Here is an 18,927-nt window from a genome sequence, read left to right on the forward strand (position 1 = left end):
CAGCTCGCCCCGTCCTGGGGGTGTTCGTGCTGGGATTGCTGCCTCTCCGCTCACAAAGGGACGGCTCCCCTTGTCCTGCAAAGGGGCAAGGTCTCTCCAGGTCCCCCTCCAGCCAGACCCTGCTCCTCGGCTCCCTACGCTCTGCTCCTCCCTCCGGCACAGCAGGAGCAGCTTTAACCAGGGGAGGCTTTGGGGAGGTCAGGCTTCACCCCTAAACTCTGTCTGCCACGGACCATCGGGTCCCGGCTGCTGGCAGGAGCCGCTTCTTCCCAAGGAGGACACCACTGACGGCTTGCCTTGCCCTTCTGCTCCACAAGTCCTTGCCCCCCTTCACCACAAGTCCTTGCCCTCCTACCCCACAAATCCTTGGCCCCTACCCTACAAGTTCTTGCCCCCAGGCCGGGGCTCAGCTCTCACCCCAGGACATATCAGCATGCTACGGATGCAGACCAGCACGGGAAGCGCGTGTGGCACCGGTGTGTGGCACCCCCCTGCTGCTGTGCAGCCCCCGGCTCCTCCCCTTGGTCATTCCTCCTCTTAATTATTAATAGAACAACCTGGAGGCGTCCCCGCTGTAGGAGGGTGTTAATACTTGATTAAGTATTAATTAATACTCGTCAGTGGGGATTCACTGGAGAAAGCTGCGCTGCTGGCAGGGCTGGATCCCCGGGGGCAGGCAGGATGTATAGGATGTGCCTCCTGCCCTCTGGGACAGCAGCCTGGTCCCAGAGCCCCAGCCACGCCACGGGACCTTCACACAGATGAGATGGGAAGGGCTGGGTGCTGCTGTGAAACCCTGCAGAAGGCTCTCCTGGTGCCATTTGTGTGCCCACACCGACATTTCTGCAGCTGTGCAGGACGCAGATGGCAGCAGCTCAACAGCCTCCGTGCCACCCTCCTGCCTCGGGCTGGGAAGCCACGCTGCCTGCCCAACCCTATGGGGTTGCTTTCGGCCCCTTTTTGCCAAAACCCCTTCCTTGAGCCTCTCTCTCTCCTCTTCTCCCAGCGGGGCAGAAAGCCACGGGTGCAGCAGGCCTGGGGAGGGTGCGCTGCCTCTCGGGAAGCCCCTAACCCCCCATTTCAGCTCCTGCTTTGCCCCTCAGCTCAGCTTTTAACCTCTCCTCAAACCCTGCAAGGCTTTCAGAGGAATCGCACTGGGAGCTACAGAGAGTACCAGGGCTCCACTCTCTCACCAGCCACAGCGCTCGGTATTATAGCACAACGAAACAAGGAAATGCCGAAATCTACCGAGCCTCCTGCTCGTCCCAGCGGTGAGCTCTGCATGGAGTGAGGTACGGTACAGAGACAGCGCGAGAGTTACCTGCTCCGGTAATCGCTGGCATATTGAAAATCTCTGTCCCAGGCTGCCCAACATCTGGAGAAAAACAAAGAAGCTCTTCAGTACGCAGAGCAGCGCACGCAGGCTGGCCCAGCCCTGCCAGCCCTGATGAGACCTCGCTGAGCCCATCACAGCACCGAGGGGTTGGCAGCAGCAGGAGCAGGTCTGCAGGTGCTGGCTGGGACCATAAATACCGCCTGGGCCACAGCAGGCACGTCTCATCAGCTGGGCAAGGGCAGAAAAGCAGAGCCCAGAGACCCAGGGTGATGTCCACGCTCAGTGCTGAGCTCCCTCCCTCCCTCCCTCCGGCCCTGCGGATTACGAGCTCTGTGAAGTTAAAGCCTCTCCTGCCTATGGGATTTCCAAAGGCTCACATCCCCACATCCATGGAGCAGGTCTGGGCAGTGGGGAGGGCGAGGAGGAGGAGAAAAACGTTAAATCAATATTTTCCCTTTTAGCTGAGCTGTTTGGCTTGGATATCGCTTTCCTTAGAATAACAGAAATCCTCATCAAATGAGAGGTGTTTCCTATTTCTGTATATTTTCCCTTGATAAGGAAATGTGTGGAAGGTCACAGGGTTCAGCCACACGTCCCCAAAGGGGCATAACAATGCTGTTGGCTCATGGTAACACCATCCAGGAGACGAGACAGCTTGGTCGCTCTTATCCAATGCAGCTGTTGTAAGATGGATTCAAATTGAATTAGTATTGACTGTATAATGCTGGGCTAAATTAAATTATGATCCTATCTACTCTATTAGTGGTTAATGAATGAATGGGCTGAATTTCTAATATAAGCCAGCCTGGTTAGTTTTACAGAGCTATACCAATATTGATGTAAGGATTAAAGTAACGGTTGGGGGAGATGCATCTCAAGGAGGGAGGATTCAGCTTGGCTGGCCATTCATTAAAATATCAATTGTTCTTAAGTCTCCTCCGTGCTCAGCTCATTATTTCCTTCCTCTTGAGGTTATCTGACACTGCCACACGGGTGAGACTGACAGCCCCACAGCAGGGAGATGCGCGGCTGGGAAACCTCCCAGATGCACACTGCCACTGCTGGCACCAGCAGGGCTGGGGAGGCTCAACCTAAAAAGCATTTGGCACTTGCACTGCCCAAAAAAGCATGGGGTGGTTTTGGGAGCTCCCAGCCTGTAATGCAGCAGCACCCGTTCCCAAATCTCCCTTGTTTAATGTGTCCTCAAAGCTTCCCCCTAGTGCCCCCATATACGCTCCCCACATGTCCTTACTGTACTCCGTCTCATTTTTGTTGGTCGTGCTGAGCTTCTTGATGATCTCCTGTTTCTTGGACTTCACCATGGCAGAGTTGCTCTCCGTCAGCTTGCTGAAGAACGCTGGAGGCTGCGTGTTGTTTCCTGGGGACTTGGACCCCATCCTGCAAAGCAAAAAGCCATCAGCAACCTCTGCAAGGCCAGAGTCACAAAGTCCCACCTCATGAGGCCTCTTCCTTTAGGGCAACTCCTCCTAATCAGCCTGGGGCTCCTGAGATATTTGGGATTTCCAACCTTTCTCCCCGTCCCTACCATGAATGTACTGCACAGAGCTGCAGCACCCTTACAGGTGTGTAAGGATCTGGGATGTGACTCTGCTTTTGGATGCAAAAGAAAATCTTCTGCCTGAGTACTTCCCACCGAGCCCAACTAAGTGCCCTTCTCAGACCTAAAGCTCAGCTCCCTACCAGCAGATCTCCTGCTCAGCCCAACACTCAGGGAGACAATTTCTACAGTGAGACGTTTCAGCTGGGACTGGCGAAGGCGTTCAGGAGAGGGGATTTGGGGGGACGCAAGGGGGCTGCTGGGATAAAGCGACAAAGGGGGACGGGACGTGGCTGGGCTGTGGCGCAGAGCATTGGGCCAAAATTGTGGCTGTATGTCTAGGAGGAGGATGAGCATGGAGGCCAGCTCCTCGGAAAGGTTTCGGTAGCCAGCTGGCCCCTGCTGCTGGGTTATGGGAGCTGTGAGGAGGGGAGAGCCCCCAGCTAAGCGGGGATGGGGCCACGTCTTAGGGCAAGGCAAAGGCTGGCTGTCCTCCTGGTCCAGGTGAGCAGGGGGCCGGGCACATCCCACCCCCATGCCCTGTGGTACCTCTGGTCCATCTGCTCGCCCTCGCGGTACAGGATCGGGTACGTGGCGCTCTTGGCGTGCTCCGGTTCTCCCACGCCGTCTGGTGGAGAGACGGGCTCGATACAGTTGTCCGGCCCGCCGCTGGCTGAGGCTTTGCTCTGCTCCGGGGACCTGGGGATGAGATGCAATCGCTTTATTGCAACATCCTCTGTCTCTGCACGGGGCTGGGGGGAAGGACTAAAATAGCTTGCTGTACTGCGGGGAGAAGAGCCAAAGCCTTCCCCACCCTTGCGGGCTCACGCCGCCTTTTGACACAAGCCCCTTGGAGCAGCGCAGCCCCGGGCATGTTTTGAACCACAGGCGTGCAGAGCAGGGCTGAGCTGTGGCCCACATTTCCAGGCAGCAGGCCAGCCAGCAGCTGCCCCAAATATCCCAGGAGATGCGAGGGGGCAGCCCTGGCACCTTCTGGCTCAGCCCCAGCGTCCCCCAGCTGCACAGCGCATCCCCATCCCTTCGGAGGCAGCCCGGAGGGGATGGATGCAGCCCTCCAAGTGCAGCCGGTGCCTGGGAGGCAGCCAGGGTCGAGTCCGTGAGGAATTCCTCACGGCCAGTTCTGGGAATTTACGTCTTTGCTCTTTCTGTGGTTTCTTTCTCATTTTTTTTTTTTCATCTCTGGGTGGCCAGGGCTGGGCTTTCTCCTCTAATGTTACGAATCCAATTCTAAGACCATGCAGAGCTGGGGAAATAATCACACAATGACAAGGAACCACAGGTCTGGAGACCTCCTTGTTCCTTGGACACATCTGGGTCTCACTGAACCGCTGGACTGGGGGTGGGAGCACAAACCCCCTTCTCAGATTCCCAGGCAAAGATTCCCATTTTTTCCAACTCAGCACAGCAGCAATCAGACTTTCCTCGTGCTGCTGTCTGCGTGATTTAGAAGTGACTTTAAAAGAAATAAAGGTGTTGCTTTAAATGGGCAATTAGAGTTGAGACATGGCATGTGTCTAATGAGCCTCTGATTCACTAAGACTGATGAAGAGAAAATTAACTCTGAACCAATGGTAAACATGCTTCTCTGTTGTTTTTTTTTTTGCACCATCTGTGGTCTGAAAGGTCAGTGCCAGAGACTGAGGACAGTGACAGGGCAAGAGGCCACAGGCACAAACCAAAACACATCAAATTCTACCTCAATGCAAGGTAACAATTTATTAATTTTATTTTTTTTTACTGTAGGGTGCTCGAGCACTGGTACAGGTTGCACAGGGAGGTTGTGAGGTCTCCATCAGTGGAGATGCTCAAAACCCAACTGGCCCCTGCACAACTGGCTCCATCTGCCCCTGCCTGAGCAGGTGGTTGGACTGGAGGATCTCAGGAGGTCCCTTCCCACCTAAACAACTGTGAAGGCATCACAAACAGACTCTAATGGGGTCTAGAAAGTATCTCTAGAACTACAGGTATGGCAAGAGAGGCACCACAGGGCAAAAATGCCTGGATCAGAAGGCAGCTTTACACCCTAGACCATGTAAAGAAGTGATCCGTGCAAGCCCCAAGCTGAGGATCCTAAATCCAGCGGTGCCAAATGGCAGCCTGCCCTACACAGCACCTCACTGGGGTGCCACGTAACCAAGGGCATCTGCCAGCTCCTCAGCCCTGGTTCACTGGAGGCAGGGTTTGCACCATGGCTTGGCAGATCCACTGTGGCTTGATTCCCTAAGCTCACCTCTTGCCTCCTTCGTTCTGCGGGGAGATCCTGGAGGCTGCTGCGTGCTCCTGCTGCTGCAGGTAAGCCTCGCTGGGGGTGCGACGCAGGTCCAGCACGGGGCACGCAGCCCCAGGGAAGGAGTACACCGGGGTCTGGATGTGGGAGTTGAGCTGCTGAGGGTGATGGCGCGTGTAGTCCTGGGTGATGACCTCCTAGAAGAAACCATTGAGTCAGAAGCAGAATTGGTCTCTACTTCTCATTTTGCAGGACATAACTAAGGGCAAGCAGGAAGGAATGAGGCAGGTTTTGTTCTTGCAGGGTTGTAATTTCTGCCTCCTGCCAGCAGTAGCTCTTGTGAGGGGCTTTATTTTTGATGCAAGGACGTGGCACAACCGTGCCCAATGCACCCTGCCCTCTCCAGCCCATGGCCAGCAGTGCTGAGGTCTCCAGCATCACCCCCAGCCCTCCCCACCAGATGTATTTCACATCGGCTCTGGATGTGGCCCTTCCCTCCTCCCCGTGCACCCCAGAGGAAGGAGAAAACCAGGTGAATTACACTGATGTGCTGTGCCAGCGTGACCACCCGCTGGTTCATGCCCTTGACGCTCTGGCTGGACTGCAGGGGCTGGCACTGGGGGCCGTCGGGCTGCCGGAGGTGCTGCAGGTGGGCTGCTTCGGGGGCCGAGGCCTTCAGCGAGGCTGGAGGAGGCACAAAGAGCAGAGCTGGAGCCAGGTGCCACCCGTGTCCCCCTCCTCGATGGCCGAACACCATCCTGGTACGGCACCGGGGCACCAAGCCCACCGTGCCAGCCTCAGGCTCACGCCGAGCACCGCCGGTCCCTGCCCTCACCTTGCTGCTTCTGCCTCGGGTCGTGCTCCCCGTGCCCCTTGTCCGCATCCTGCAGCAGCTTGGCCCCTTTCTCGTGGGACAGGCTGGGCGAGCTGACGGGACTCACCGCTTCGATCCGCTCAGGGCTGTAGCCACCGTGGAAGCCTGGGGAAAGGGAGAAGGGCGTTAAACCCTGGTGCTGTGGCCATGGTCACTGGTGGGCAGTCGTACAGGCAGCAAAGGGGGCAGAAAAGAGACCAGGAGAGGCCTGGCAGGTCTGGCTGAATGTATGGTCCCCTGGGGCTGCACAGATCTCAAAAAAATCCCCGATGATGCCAACAGCAGGGACTTGAAAAGGTCCCTGCGGACCTCAGGCCCTCCCACGGGGTGCGAGGATCCTCCTGCAAACACAGCAGGCTTCCCTGCTGCGGGGGCAAGAAGGCTCCTTGACCTTTCTCTGCCTTTTAAACCCAATGCACGGACACAAGCTCCATCAAAACATGCAGAGCTGGAATGAAAGACGAACATTATCCTCCAAGAGAGGGAGGAACCTGAGGCACAGCCGGGTCAAGCTTCCAGCCACCAGGGGCAAAGGACCCAGGGGAGCAGGAGGAGGCACCCGCTGCCTCCTGCCAGCTCAGCGGGTTTGGTAACACGACTTCTGCCTCCACAGACCTTCAACCTCCTTCTGCTCAATTCCTAGAAGCTGCCCCATTGCAGGCTGAGCTGGCAGGGGACCCGCGGTGCTGCCGGGAGGCCCCGGTGCCCGGGGTGTGCTCTGCCCCACTGCCCCACTGCCCCTGCCAGCCCCAGCGGGAGCGCCTTGGACTGTGCTGCTCCGGCATGGGCACGTGCTGGGGGGAGCCACCCTCACCCCCACAGCCCTCCCAAAGCCTTCTGGAGGCCAACAGGCCCTGGTGGATGCTGCAATGTGAAGAAGAGGCCTCCCCCTGCCCCCGTGTGCTGCCTGCTGCTGGGAGCCCAGATGGGTGCTCTGGGGGAAGGTTTGCCCCATGACAAATAGATGACACCTTGAGTCCAGCCCATTGCCATCCGGAGAAACTCCTCCTGTTGCTTTTGTGTCCTACATGGGATCGCAGCCAGTGGGTCCTGCGATCTGCTGGGGGAACGACCCCCGAAATGGCAGCTCTCTGCACCTTTCCCTCTCGTGCCGCCCCTGCTGCAGCCCCTGAGCCCACGAGGACCCTGCAGGGGATGGCACAGCCACGAGCGGGGCCGTATGTGTCGGGTGGCCAGCAGCCCTGTCACGCTCACACACACCCAGTTCTCATCTTAGCCCCTTTGATTTATTACCCACAACTGTTTCGTACAGACTGCCTGGGAATTGCTAATTATGGGGAAATCGGAATTAGCAAATTGCTATTGTCTGTAAAAAGCAGTACCAGGAACTGAACAACATTTGCAAAACAGGGCTTGGCAATGGAAAAAAAACTAAGAGAGTGTGGGAGAAGGGAAGATCCCTGAGACACACACAAATAAAGACTGGAATAACGTAACAACTGGGAGGGAGCGGGACAAGCACACTCGGGGAGCTGACAAAGCCAATAGCCAAAACGTGCAACTCAAAATACGAAATAACGAAATCAAATCAGTCTCAGGCCACAGCTGTCTCGCCCCTCCCCTCCAATTTCTTACCATCGCTAGTGGAGTCGTTACTTAGCGAGCCTCTTTCTCGCTGCCCCTTATCGCAAGAAATTTGGCGCATGATAATCACATCTATGAAGTTGGCCGCTGTCGTGGTGGTCTTACCGAGTGCTCGGAGCTCCTGTTCCTGCATTGAAAAGGGTTTACTTTGACTCTTTTCTCTACTGTGCTGCTCGGGGCCTGAGGCTGCGTGCTGCTGGTCCAGAGGGTGATGGTGCTGCTGGCTTTTCCCCTGTCCTCTGCTATAGTGATGAGAAGAACCGGGCCCGGAGGCGGGTAAAGGCCTTGACTCCATGGCTTTAATAGGCGAAGGCGACTGTTCGAGGGCGGCCCCGCTGGGCAGCTTTGAGGTGAACACGTTGTTGTCAGGCTGGGATCGCTCGGCCTTGCCTTCCCGCGCCCTCGAGGCCTCTTTCTGCAGGACGGCCGGGTCCATCATGGCTGCGTAGCCGTCCACCGCGCCGATGGAGGAGCGCAGGGCGGAGGCCGAGGGGAAGCCCGCGGAGCGGATCGGCGACGTGGTAGTGGTGGATGAGGAGCTGGAAGGTGACAGAGGACGAAGCAAAGATGAGCATGTGGTGAGAGGGGAGTGCTGCTAAGCAGCTGGCAGAGCCCAAGTGTTTAGCCCGGGTGTTAGCCCTGTCTGGCCGAGGTACTCGAAGCTGCTCTGAGCACAGAGTTGACCCGTGCTGGAGCAGGTGAGGAAGGCTCAGATGAAACCTCTGCCACCCACAATAATGGGCCATGGGGTATTTGCTGTGGTCTGGATGGTTGACCACAAGGAAGAAAACCCATGGGACAAGCCCATACACTTTCGTAACGCCAGAAGCAGGAAACTCAGCAAGAGCAGTGATACCTGCACGCGGACACATCCTTTCCTGGTAGCAGTAAAAAACACCAGGTGAAACAAAGACACTGCGTACCAAAACCCATCTCTCCCCATCACAACTTCCCCGTTAGCCCCAGTCCTGCTCCTGCTGAGACTGAATCACAGAATCATTGAGGTTGGAAGAGACCTCCAACATCACCTAGTCCAACCTATGACCTAACACTAACACGTCCTCCACTAAACCACAAGGCCCAAACAACCCTTGCTGCATCTCCGAGGTGCCCGCGTGGTGCTCATTAATTAGCCACTACATCTGCCCTCGGAAGGAGTCCGGGCAAGGGGCAGGGAGCGTGGCGTGGGGACGTACCGCAGGACGGAAGGGGTGGGGGTCTCCGAGGAGATGATCTTCATGTTGGTGTTGTGGAGCACGCTGGGGCGCTGCTGGATGGTCTCATGGGTGCGGGGCGAGACGGGAGAGTGCTGGTGGCTGTGAGAGTGCGAGGAGGAACGGCTGCTGGACTGCTCTGTACCTAGGGGCAAATACAAGCAAGGGTTTCGGCCCCTTGTTTTAGAGTCCCAACCCTACCCGCACCCAGCAAGGGCCCCAGGATGTGGAGCCGGGCTCCACTCCAGCCTACCGGGTCTCCAGATGGGTGCATGCTCCACTGTGGTGGATACCAGGATGGATTTTTCACGCTCCCTCTCACGTTCACGCTCCCGATCCCGTTCCCGCTCAGACACCGACGATCCTGACTGTTTGGTCAAGTGCGTGGGGCCTCCTGAAACCCAACCAAAAGGCAGTGAAAGGGCTGCAGACAACGCGATTCCCCACGGGGAACACAGCCTGCCCTTCACATCGCTGTGTCTGCAGAGCAGATAACGAACGGCTCCATCCAAGGTCACCTGGAGCAGGACAGCCCGGGGTGACCAGCACAACAAAGCCCGGGCAGATCACGCAATAGCTGTCCTGGCGCCGTCTCCAGGATGTGACCTTCCACAAAGCTGTTTGCCAGCTGCCACTTTGGGGGAAAAGGAGGAAAAGCAACGAAGCTCACAACCAGCAGAATCAGAGAGGCTGGTGCAAGGGAGCCGGAGCGCTGGTCCCCGAGCGGGAATGGATTTGGGCTCTGCCCCAGCACACCGAGCTCACGGCCCCGAATTGTTTAAGGGAGTCCTACCTAATGGGAAAAGCAAGCTGCAGCATTACCTGGGGAGAGCGGGGAGCTGCTGTGTCGGCTGCTGAAGGTCTGGGGGGGGCCGGGGATGTAGGTGATGCGGTCCATGGAGGTGGCGGAGGTGCCGGGGGTGGGGGGCACGAGGACAGGCAGGTGCGGCACTTGGGACAGGTCGATGATTCCTGGGAAGAGAACAGCAAGAGGGCTGTCAGGGTGACACCGAGCCGCTGCTGCTTGACCCCAGACACAGCTCCCAAAAGGTGGGAACCCCCCTCACCCCCCCGAAACCCCCAGGATGGATTCACAAGGACCTGCTGCATAGTTGAGGGCGAGCGAGGGCTCCCGGGGCGACAAGCCGCGCAGCATGTCCGCCCGCTGCGCCATGGCCGTGGCCGCGGCGTTGTGGTGCATCTGCTGGGACGTGATGTAGTCGTTGATGATGGTCTGGCGGTTCTCCATGGCGGCCGTGTCCGGGTACCCCCGGATGAGGTACGGGGGGTAGAGGTGGGGGTACGTGGGGCTGGGGGCCAGGTGCCTCGGCAGGTAGTAAGCAGCAGCTGGGAGAGAAGAGGAGGGAGAAATGAAGCGGTTTTCCCCACTCATGGGTTTTTGGGAGCCAGCAGGCCGTGCTTTGGCCTGGTGCAACCTCAGGTTTTGGAGCACGACGAGGAAAAAACGATCCCAAAGCAACCGTGCCCCCCGCTGAAGGTACCTGCTTCCAGTTGGATTCCCCTTGGGATGGCGGCGGGATCGAAAGCCAGCGGGATGTGTCCTCGGTACAGGTCGACCCCGCTCACGCCACGGAGCAAGTGCTCATACGGGGAGATGGGGTGGTGGTGGTCGGGCACGGGGGCGTGTGGCGACTTGGAGTTGGTGAGCTCTCTTGACGTGGGGGTGATCTTTCGGTCCTGGGACACCGGCTTCCCAGCAGTGATGCTCCCTGCAGCGAGCAGAAGGAAATGAGTCAGAGACTGAGCACCACGGCCAAGCCACGTCCCCGCGGGGTACCCCCTGCCAAGCGTTTCCTCAAGGGACGCCCACGGCTCCTGAACTCAAGGGACCCTTCCCTCCTTGCTGCATTGCCACGCTGCATTACACCGAGCCCCAGCCACAGCCAGGAGGAGAAGCCCGTCCTAAACCCTCCCGTGTGTGCCCCATGAGAAATGGAAAGGGGCTCCCACCCCCAACTGCCTGTGCCCAACCGAGCCCATCCGGACCTCTCCCTTTGACATCCTGCTCTCACCTTCCACCTCCCACGAGCAGAGGAGCGGGACAGGGCACGGGTACAAGGTGCAACACGCTGGGCTTACCCATCTTTGCTACAACAGCACCAAGAATGGGGTCATGCAAGACCTGGGGCAGCCCTGTGCTATTGGCAGGGCTGTGTGTGTCCCCTGGGCATGGCTGTCCGTGCAGCATTTGCACGAGGAGGACACCAGCACTTTCCTATTCATCCATCCCATGCACACCGTGCATCCTGCAGGCTCATCCTGCCCTGCACCAGCACCCTGTGATGGAGCCTGGCTGCTGTGCTCCTTGGCACACCAGCAAGGAAGAGGTTAGGGCTGCCGGGCAGAGCCGGGGACCCCAGAAACTCCTGGCCATGGTGATGAAACGTGGTTCAGAGGGTTCAAGCACCAGCTGCCCTCTGGAGCTGTCAGCTCTTTCCCAACACCCGGAGGGAGGTTGGATCAATGTCAGGGCCTTCCCTCGGCTCTTCCAACCTGCACTGGGCATTGGTGGCACTTCTCGCCCCACCTGGGACAAAGGGCACCATTTCATGGTGTTCCTAACAGGCTGGGGACAGCAGCTGACAGAGCCACCCCAAAGCAGCGTGAACACGCTCCTCTTGCACCAAATTGCACAGAAACGAGCCCGGAGCCATTCAGAAAGAGACGGAGCCAGCCTGACCCTCCCCATCAGCCAAACACATGCACAAAAGCCCCGTCCCTGCAGAGGGGCAGGGACCTGGACTGTGATGTTTGTCCGAGCCCTGGCTCGGAGAGCAGCGAGCCGTCCCTGCCCGCCTCCGTGTGCTGGATCCAGCCCCGCTGGTGGGGACTTGGAAATAACCACAGCTACAGCATAGGCTGGGCGCACCGCCACGCCTGCCCCTCTCACAAACCTCAGTGTCTTGGTGTGGCCACAAATAAATCAAACCTCCTGCAAGGGCAGGAGGAAAATCTAGCTGGCGTGGGAAGTTGCACTCCAGCTCCGATTTACGACTCCTCCTTGTATGGCCCCACTCCTGCAGATCTCCTGCGTCCCCAAACCCCGTGATCTCCAGACGGGCAGAAACCTACTTTGGTGCTGGCGCTTTACAGGAACGCTGATTTTTCCCTTGGGATCCCTCCCCACAGCCTGGGTGCTGCCTCCCCCGCGCCATCCTCACCATATGTGCAAATCTCAGAGCGCTGCAAAGCAGCTGAAGGCTTCCCCAGCAGCACTGACCTAGCTAGAAAAACAGCTAGAAAAGGCTGCAGCAATGGGATTTGCTGACCACGGAGACTTCCCGGTGTGCCCAGCCGGCCACGAGTGATGCTGGTGGGTTTTCGGAGAGCTCTGCCCTCTGCAGCCCCATCTCACGGTCCTTTTGGGGGAGCCATGTCCTGGCCCTGTTTTTCGGCAGCCTGCAGTGCCTTGTGCCACACGCCCCCAAATCATGAGACTCTTGGTGTAGGACAAGGGTTTGCAGGTGGGAGATGCGAACCTCCCAAGAACGCTGCCGCAGAGCTGGAGGAGAGCGGTGCCCCGGGCTGCTGAAGCTCCCCGTAGCTAGCAGGAGAGATGACAAAGTGTCCTAGGGACTGGGGTCTGCACTGCCCACGGGGGTGCCATAACGCCAGAGGACTTCCTGGGCTCCAGATCTGAGTGGGTCTCACCAGATCACCAGACCTGAGCATGTGTTTGGCCCCTGGGAGCCCTGGCGATGACTGGAACCAAGGGGAGCAGGGAGACCCCCCCCGAACAGGCTGGGGAGGCAGCAGACCCCAGCAGCCAGCCAAACTGCCCGGATCTACCAGCTCCGGAGGATTATGTGTACCTGGCGGTGAGGTGCTTGGGTGCCAAGGTGATGGATAAACACACAAGGTAGGCAAACAAACACCAGATCAGTGAAAGGGTGAAAATCCCCCTGCCCAGCGCACCGAGCACTGTTATTTCCTTTAGAAATAACGAAGTGATTTCCTTTAGAAACAAAGGTGCTCAGGGACAACTCCGGGACAGGGAAGACACTTTCTACACAGCATCAGCTTCACCAAAGTCTCCTTTCAGCTACCCCAGCGCAGGCATGCCCCAGCTCCCGTGAGTCAGCCCCAGCTGGGGAGAACAGGAGAGCAGGTTGGACGGGCACCTGCAGGGAACAGGTGGGGTCAGCAGCCACTTCCCGTGCACCTTGCTGCAAACCTCAGCATCCAGTAAAAGGCTGACAAGTACCTTCATGCTGCCGTGGCGTGGATTCCCTCGTGGAGACCGGAGACCCTCTGTGCAAGTGGCTGCTGAACGCCGTGCTGTGCCCTGCCTGGTGGTCCTCGTAGGCGAGGGCGCTTTGGTGGGGTTTTCCCGGCTCAGGCACAATCACGGGGGCCCCCCTGGCGATCGATCCACCCGAGTTTGTCACTGGGCTCGGCCTGTTTTTCAGGCTCTCTTCGTAAGCTCTCTCCAGGTTCCTCGTGTCTTGTATGACGTCCAGAGAGTGGACAGAGTGAAAAGTCCTCCCGGGACTGCCGATGATGGACCGCACGTCGTGCTTTTTGGTACTCGACGAAGAAGAGCCGCTGTCGTACTTCAGCGGGGTACCCTGCGGACAGACACAAGGCAGGTGAGAGGTCAAAGGGGCACAGAGCAGAAGGGGACGCAGCGACTGCACCCCACCAAGCTTCAACGGGGCTTGTGCTTCCCAGTTCAGTGGGTCGGGACACCAGTGACACCAGTTTGCTTGGTGAAATGGCAGCAGCCATCAGCACAGCGGAGAGAACAGCACCGAAACGGGCAGGGTGGGGTGCCCGCTCTGCATGTCGTGTTGTGCTACAACAAGACGAAGATGAGTCACTGCCGAGGGCTGGCTGTGCCCATCACGCCTCGCTCCTACACACGCTGCGAAATGAGGTAGGCCTGCGAGGTGCCATGGGAACCCTCCAAATATTTGCAGCCCGACAGGAGACAGCATGCAATGCTTCATCCGAAATGCTGGCCTCGCTGGGTTGACTCTTGCCCATAAAGCGAGGAGACCAAGGCTATGCACACCCAGTCACAGCTGCCGAGGGCACCGAGTCGCCTCTGGCCTTGAACGTGAGCCAAATGAGGCTACTCCAGTGTGCATGGACAGAGCACTGCCTTCCTCACATGTCAGGGAGCACGGAGGTTTTGTATTTATCTGAGGATGGAAAAGGGGAACCCATACCCAAACAGAGCCTAAATACTGAGCAGTTTGCCACCCCAAAGCCCTCTCTTCTCTCCTGTTGGGAGCAGACCCTGCAAGGGCAGCAGGCTGGGTAGGAGCGAGCCCATACCTGCGTGATGGAGCCTTCCTTCAGAGGCCTCGTCAGGGAGATGTCTGGGGTCCGCCTCAGCTCCTCCCGGGGAATCTCATGGATTGACCTTCCCGCTTCTTTCACCGTGGCCACCAGCCCTTCGTGGGCTGGCTTCATTTTCAGGGGAGTAAGGCCCTCGTGAGACCTGACCTTGTAGCTATCAGATAAGTCCCGTGGCGGAGTGTTTTCCCTCTTGAGCTGTTTGGCTTCTCTTCTGAGGTAGTCCTCATGGGCCTCCACGTAGGACCGAGGTATTCCTGCAGCCCCCAGGCAGACAAAGCAGAGGGTGAGTCCCCATCCATGCATTGGGATCCCAGTCCCCGTGAGGATGCTCAGCACCAGGGGCCTCCAGATAATGCAGGTAACTCAAGGGCTGAGCACACATGCAACTACATCGTTAACCCAACAGGACCCCCTCCCATTACCATCAGTTTCTGGACCTGTTTTGCACTACTTTCAGCCTGCCCTCATGCGAGTCACTGGGATTTTTACCCCTGACTCGGTGAGAGCTCAGGGTGGTGGAAGCTGAGCAAGACTAACAGCTTGTCTGAGCACAGAGCAGATCTGCAGCTGGACCCCAACGTGTCCACCTTGTGTTCCTCCTGCTCTAACCTGACGCTAAGGACAAGGTGCCACGCATGTGAGACCCTTCCCCGTGTTACTTCTGGCCATGGCCTTGTCCTGCCTGCAGGCATTACCTTGTGTAATTGAGCCGCGGATGTGGTGCTGCTCCTTTAGGTTATGGGGACTGTGTCGGTCTGGAGGGATCGCTCGACCCATGAGACCTAGGAGAGATCCAAGGGGGAAAGCTGGGTTGTGACACAGAAGTTCATTTAAAAAAGAACGCACAGGGACGGTGTTACCAGGGCTCCGGGGAGAAAAAAAATACCAACAGTTTCTAAATGACTTGATTTCTCTTTTTTAAACGTGCTTCCTTTTTTGTAGTCCTGGAACTGGTTTACCAGGGCAGAAGCCAAAAGCAGAGGCCAGCCTGTGTCCCTAGTCCTACCATGCCTGTCAGATGCTGTCCTGTTGGGACGTGCCATGGGATCCCAGCTAACCATTGCCAAAACACAGGTGTGGGAAGGCACATCATGTAGACAGGACACCAGATGGGGTCTCTGCAGGTCACAGCTGACACAGCATGGGTAAAAAGGTTCCCCCAGACCCACCTTCAATGCTGGCAGACAGCGGATCGCGGGCTGACAAGCCCCGGCTGATCCTCCCCTCCATCATGTCGTAGGTCCGCTTGGTTCCCGTGGTCTCATGCGAAGCTCCTGAGCTCCTGCTGTCTTCTTTGGGACACTGAGAAGCAGCCACCCCACCTGGGGAAAGGAACACCAAGAAGCAACATGAGGAGCACAGAAAGCTGGCACTTGATGCAGGAGGGTGTTTACTACTGTCTGTCTGTGCTACCAAAAGGTCAGATCCCATCTGAGCACCAGCCACCGCTCGGCACCGCAAGAAACGTCGCATGAGGTTGGCTTCCAAGAAATTCAGCTGATGTCTTCTCCCCTCCCTGCCTGCTCAGATTCCAGATCTGTGCCTCCTGCCTGGGTAGGAGCAGCCGCCCTGTCGTGTCCCGCTCCCTCCCGCCCTGCGTGGGCCAGACGTAGGCAGCGGGACAGCTCGGAGCCGGCACAGCCCTGGTGTCAGCAGCTGCAGTTCCACTGAACTCAGCCCTGCAGTGCTGGGGAGGGATTTTTTTTTTGTTGTTGTTGTTTTGATTTTTATTAGACACCTACTGTTTGGGATCTTGTCCAGTCTTAATATTTGCTGAGACACTCCCTGGGTGAGAAAAACAGGCAAGAGGGGAGAGGCAAAGCAGAGAAATCCTTTGAAGCAGCAACGAGCGCACACGAGAGACGGCGAGAAGTCCCACGGGTCCGAGCCGGAGCGATGGAGCAAGCACTGGCGTGACTGCAGGCCACAGACCACGTCCTCATCCAAACTCGGACCAGATTTTTCTACAAAGTGGAGCTTGAGACCTCGTCTCCCTGCGGCGGGCAGCATCACGCCATCCCCGAGTGCTGGGTTTGCCAGCGCAGCCGCCGGTGACCTGGAAAGCCGCTGCCTTGCCTCTGCGCCCGCCCCACCGAACCCATCCGCTGAGCCCAATTTCCTCCATCGGGTGCAGCGAGCTGTGAATCTCACAGGCCGGTTGCGATCCAGCTGAATGCCTCGTGTTTATGTAACGAGCACTGAGCGAGAGGATGTTGGCTCGGGGAGAGGAACGCCTCTGCCCATTATCTCTGGCCTGGCCGCGCCTGCCAAGGATTGCTGGTGCCCCGATCCTCCTCTCCATGGGCAGAGAATGTGGTTATACAATTAGGAAAACGGAGGAGAAGTTAAAAACGTTAATTCCATCGCGGACAATTGGGAATAAAAGTTGCCCTTTGAAAAGCCAGTCATTAATAAAACGGGATTATCACAACTTCACACCCACGGGTGCTTTCCGCCATCAGCATCCACTCGATCCAGAAAGGGTTTGGGGCTGCGTGCAGGGAAGCGAGAGGTGGATTGGGCTCTGAGCCTTCACTTCAATGTCATTCAAGGGGAAAAATCCGGGGGTGACGCTCAGAAAGGAGCCAAGCACCTTGCGGCAGACGAGGGGCGACGCTCCCACACCCTGTCATCAAGGCACATCTGTTGCAGAAGTCCCTGTGCGGAAGGGAACACGGCCCCGGGCACCCTTTGTGCTGCGGGGGAGCAGGGGGAGGGCACAAGGGAGGAGAGAGACTAAACAGAAAGCAAATCACTCCAAAAACACGTCCCTTGCCTTGCAGAAGCCCTCAGCAATCATATGCGGAATGAGAATAACCAATCTAGCACAATTCAGCTCGCACATGCTACAGGATCTCGTCTCATTACAGCTCTTTTATTTTAAGCACCCTCATGACACTAAAGAATTTGCAATTTTTTTTTTCTGCTTGCCAAAATTCATAATCACCAACAATTTCATTTTCCTTTTTTTTTTTTTTTCCCCCCCTTTTAACTCTTCGGCTTCAGGCTCTGAAGCCTTGCCAGGCTGCAGGGGGGAAGGAGAGGCAGCGGGGCTGGCTGGGCTGCAGGAGCAGACGGGATTACTCAGGATGTGATAAATGCTATCGAGCATGGAAAAGGCTGCTGTGAAGGGGAAGGAATTAAATTCCTCCTCCGTGTCTCCCACAAGGGGTAGGATGAGAGGCGATGGCTGGGTGTTGGGGAGCTTGGCTCCCCTTTTGCAGCAGCCAAGTCCAAAGCAGAAACCGGGAGGGTGCGATGTCCTCGACCCAGCCTCAAAGGTCTCGTTGATGCTCCCAGCACCTAAAGGATCACCTGCTTGTGGCTCTGCAGACCCACACCTGTCCCCAAGAGGGCTGCGACCTCCTATTCTGGCCACCCTGGCTATGGGAGGCACAGGGCAGTGCATGCAATGGGACCAACTTTGGGTCCCAGCTCTGCCCCGTGTGGGATCCCCTCTCGGTGCACGACTTGGGACCCAGGGGCCGGGGCAGCCCCCGTCACCAGGCAGCCTCCCCCATCCCCGCCCTGGTGGCACCACGTTTGTGCCCAGCCTCGTTCGACTCCAAACCCGGGCAGAGGAGATTAAAATAGCTCGTTGCACAAACAAGTCCCGAAACACTTCCCGCGTCCTCGCTGGGACGAGTCCTGCCAAGTGTCCCAAAGGGCGTGCAGACACAAGTCTCCTGCGGTGACACTTCTTATCTGGGCGAGAGTTGACAGCAAACACGGGCGGGTGCGGGACGAGGCGGCAGCCACGTGGGGAGCAGGAGGCAGAGCCCTGTCCCCACAGGTCCCCGCAGCCACCCGCAGGGAGGTGGCACCTCGCGAGCCTTCCCCATGGCATGACCCAAATTTGTGTCACCAAATGCTGTTTCACCAGGGGTGAAACCAGCTCCTGGCCCTGCAGGGCTGCTCCTGGACACCCTCTGCCCCTGGGGGGGATGCAGCCCGCAGGCGTGCGAGCACAGCAGCCGATGGGAGCGATACCTGCTGAGACAGGCGAGTGCCACCAGCATCTTGCTCGTCTCCGTGAGTTTGACTCAGAGGAGAAGTGACGCATCCCTGCTGGATGGCTGTCGGCGTGCCAGGGCTCCAGCATCTGGCTGTTTTTACACCGAGCCCTCAGGGATGAGAGGCCCCGGAGGACGAGGGGCTGTGGGGTTGCGGTGCCCATAGCTCGGCTCTTCCCGATGCCAGCCCTGGGCGAGGAGGAGCCAGGCACCGCGCCAGGGGCAGCTGCAGCCCTGCCGTGCCTGGCCCGGCGCAGAGCGAGAGGCGAGCACGGAGGAGTCGTTTCCAGCTTCACTGGAGATGAACATCTGCTTATCTCTAATGGAAGCCACCGGGGCTTGCAGTCAGGCTTTTATGGCCAGCGCTGCTATCTGCTGAGCAGGCGCAGAGGCGGGAGGAACAGCTGGTGGCTGCGTGCTGATGCCGCTAACGCAGCGAGGCAGCTTGGGCATGTACCGAGGCAGCGTTCCCGTACAGCAGGGGTGCAGGCTGCAGCACAGCTTTCGGGTCTTCCCAGAGCCTCCTGAGAGCATCCTGGTCCTCAGGCTCCTTGCAGCCACCTGCCCACGTTTGCTTTGGCAGTCCTGCTGCTGCACTGCTCTCCGGCTGCCTGGGGGTAACGTTGGTTAACAAGTGTCTCCGGGCTGGTCCTTCATGGCTCTGCACCTCTGGGTAGCTGGGAACAGGCAAATGCATCACCCAGAGAGGCTCCTTGCTGGGTGAGGGAATGGCCTTTCCCCATCCAATGGCTAC

The 18,927-nt window shown here is 57.9% G+C and overlaps 1 protein-coding gene across 25 annotated transcripts in view; it reads right to left on the reverse strand.

Moving 5' to 3' along the window:
* Positions 1-18,927, reverse strand: part of NCOR2 (nuclear receptor corepressor 2) — a 221,886-nt gene that overhangs the window by 4,892 nt on the left and 198,067 nt on the right. For 18 of the 25 annotated variants that reach the window (XM_072024399.1, XM_072024398.1, XM_072024395.1 and 15 more), the window contains 16 exons: positions 15,330-15,482; positions 14,856-14,942; positions 14,137-14,414; positions 13,061-13,424; positions 10,338-10,565; positions 9,937-10,182; positions 9,658-9,807; positions 9,089-9,229; positions 8,818-8,980; positions 7,613-8,160; positions 5,978-6,121; positions 5,684-5,826; positions 5,146-5,339; positions 3,444-3,593; positions 2,589-2,734; positions 1,322-1,375 (listed from right to left, as the gene is read on the reverse strand). In XM_072024399.1, the coding sequence (XP_071880500.1) occupies positions 1,322-1,375; positions 2,589-2,734; positions 3,444-3,593; positions 5,146-5,339; positions 5,684-5,826; positions 5,978-6,121; positions 7,613-8,160; positions 8,818-8,980; positions 9,089-9,229; positions 9,658-9,807; positions 9,937-10,182; positions 10,338-10,565; positions 13,061-13,424; positions 14,137-14,414; positions 14,856-14,942; positions 15,330-15,482 (3,189 nt within the window). The remainder of the gene's footprint in view (positions 1-1,321; positions 1,376-2,588; positions 2,735-3,443; positions 3,594-5,145; positions 5,340-5,683; positions 5,827-5,977; positions 6,122-7,612; positions 8,161-8,817; positions 8,981-9,088; positions 9,230-9,657; positions 9,808-9,936; positions 10,183-10,337; positions 10,566-13,060; positions 13,425-14,136; positions 14,415-14,855; positions 14,943-15,329; positions 15,483-18,927) is intronic. The other 7 variants (XM_027469767.3, XM_072024413.1, XM_072024401.1 and 4 more) reach the window with 1 other exon arrangement.

This window comes from Anas platyrhynchos, chromosome 16 (assembly GCF_047663525.1).
Source record: "Anas platyrhynchos isolate ZD024472 breed Pekin duck chromosome 16, IASCAAS_PekinDuck_T2T, whole genome shotgun sequence".
NCBI lineage: Eukaryota > Metazoa > Chordata > Aves > Anseriformes > Anatidae > Anas > Anas platyrhynchos.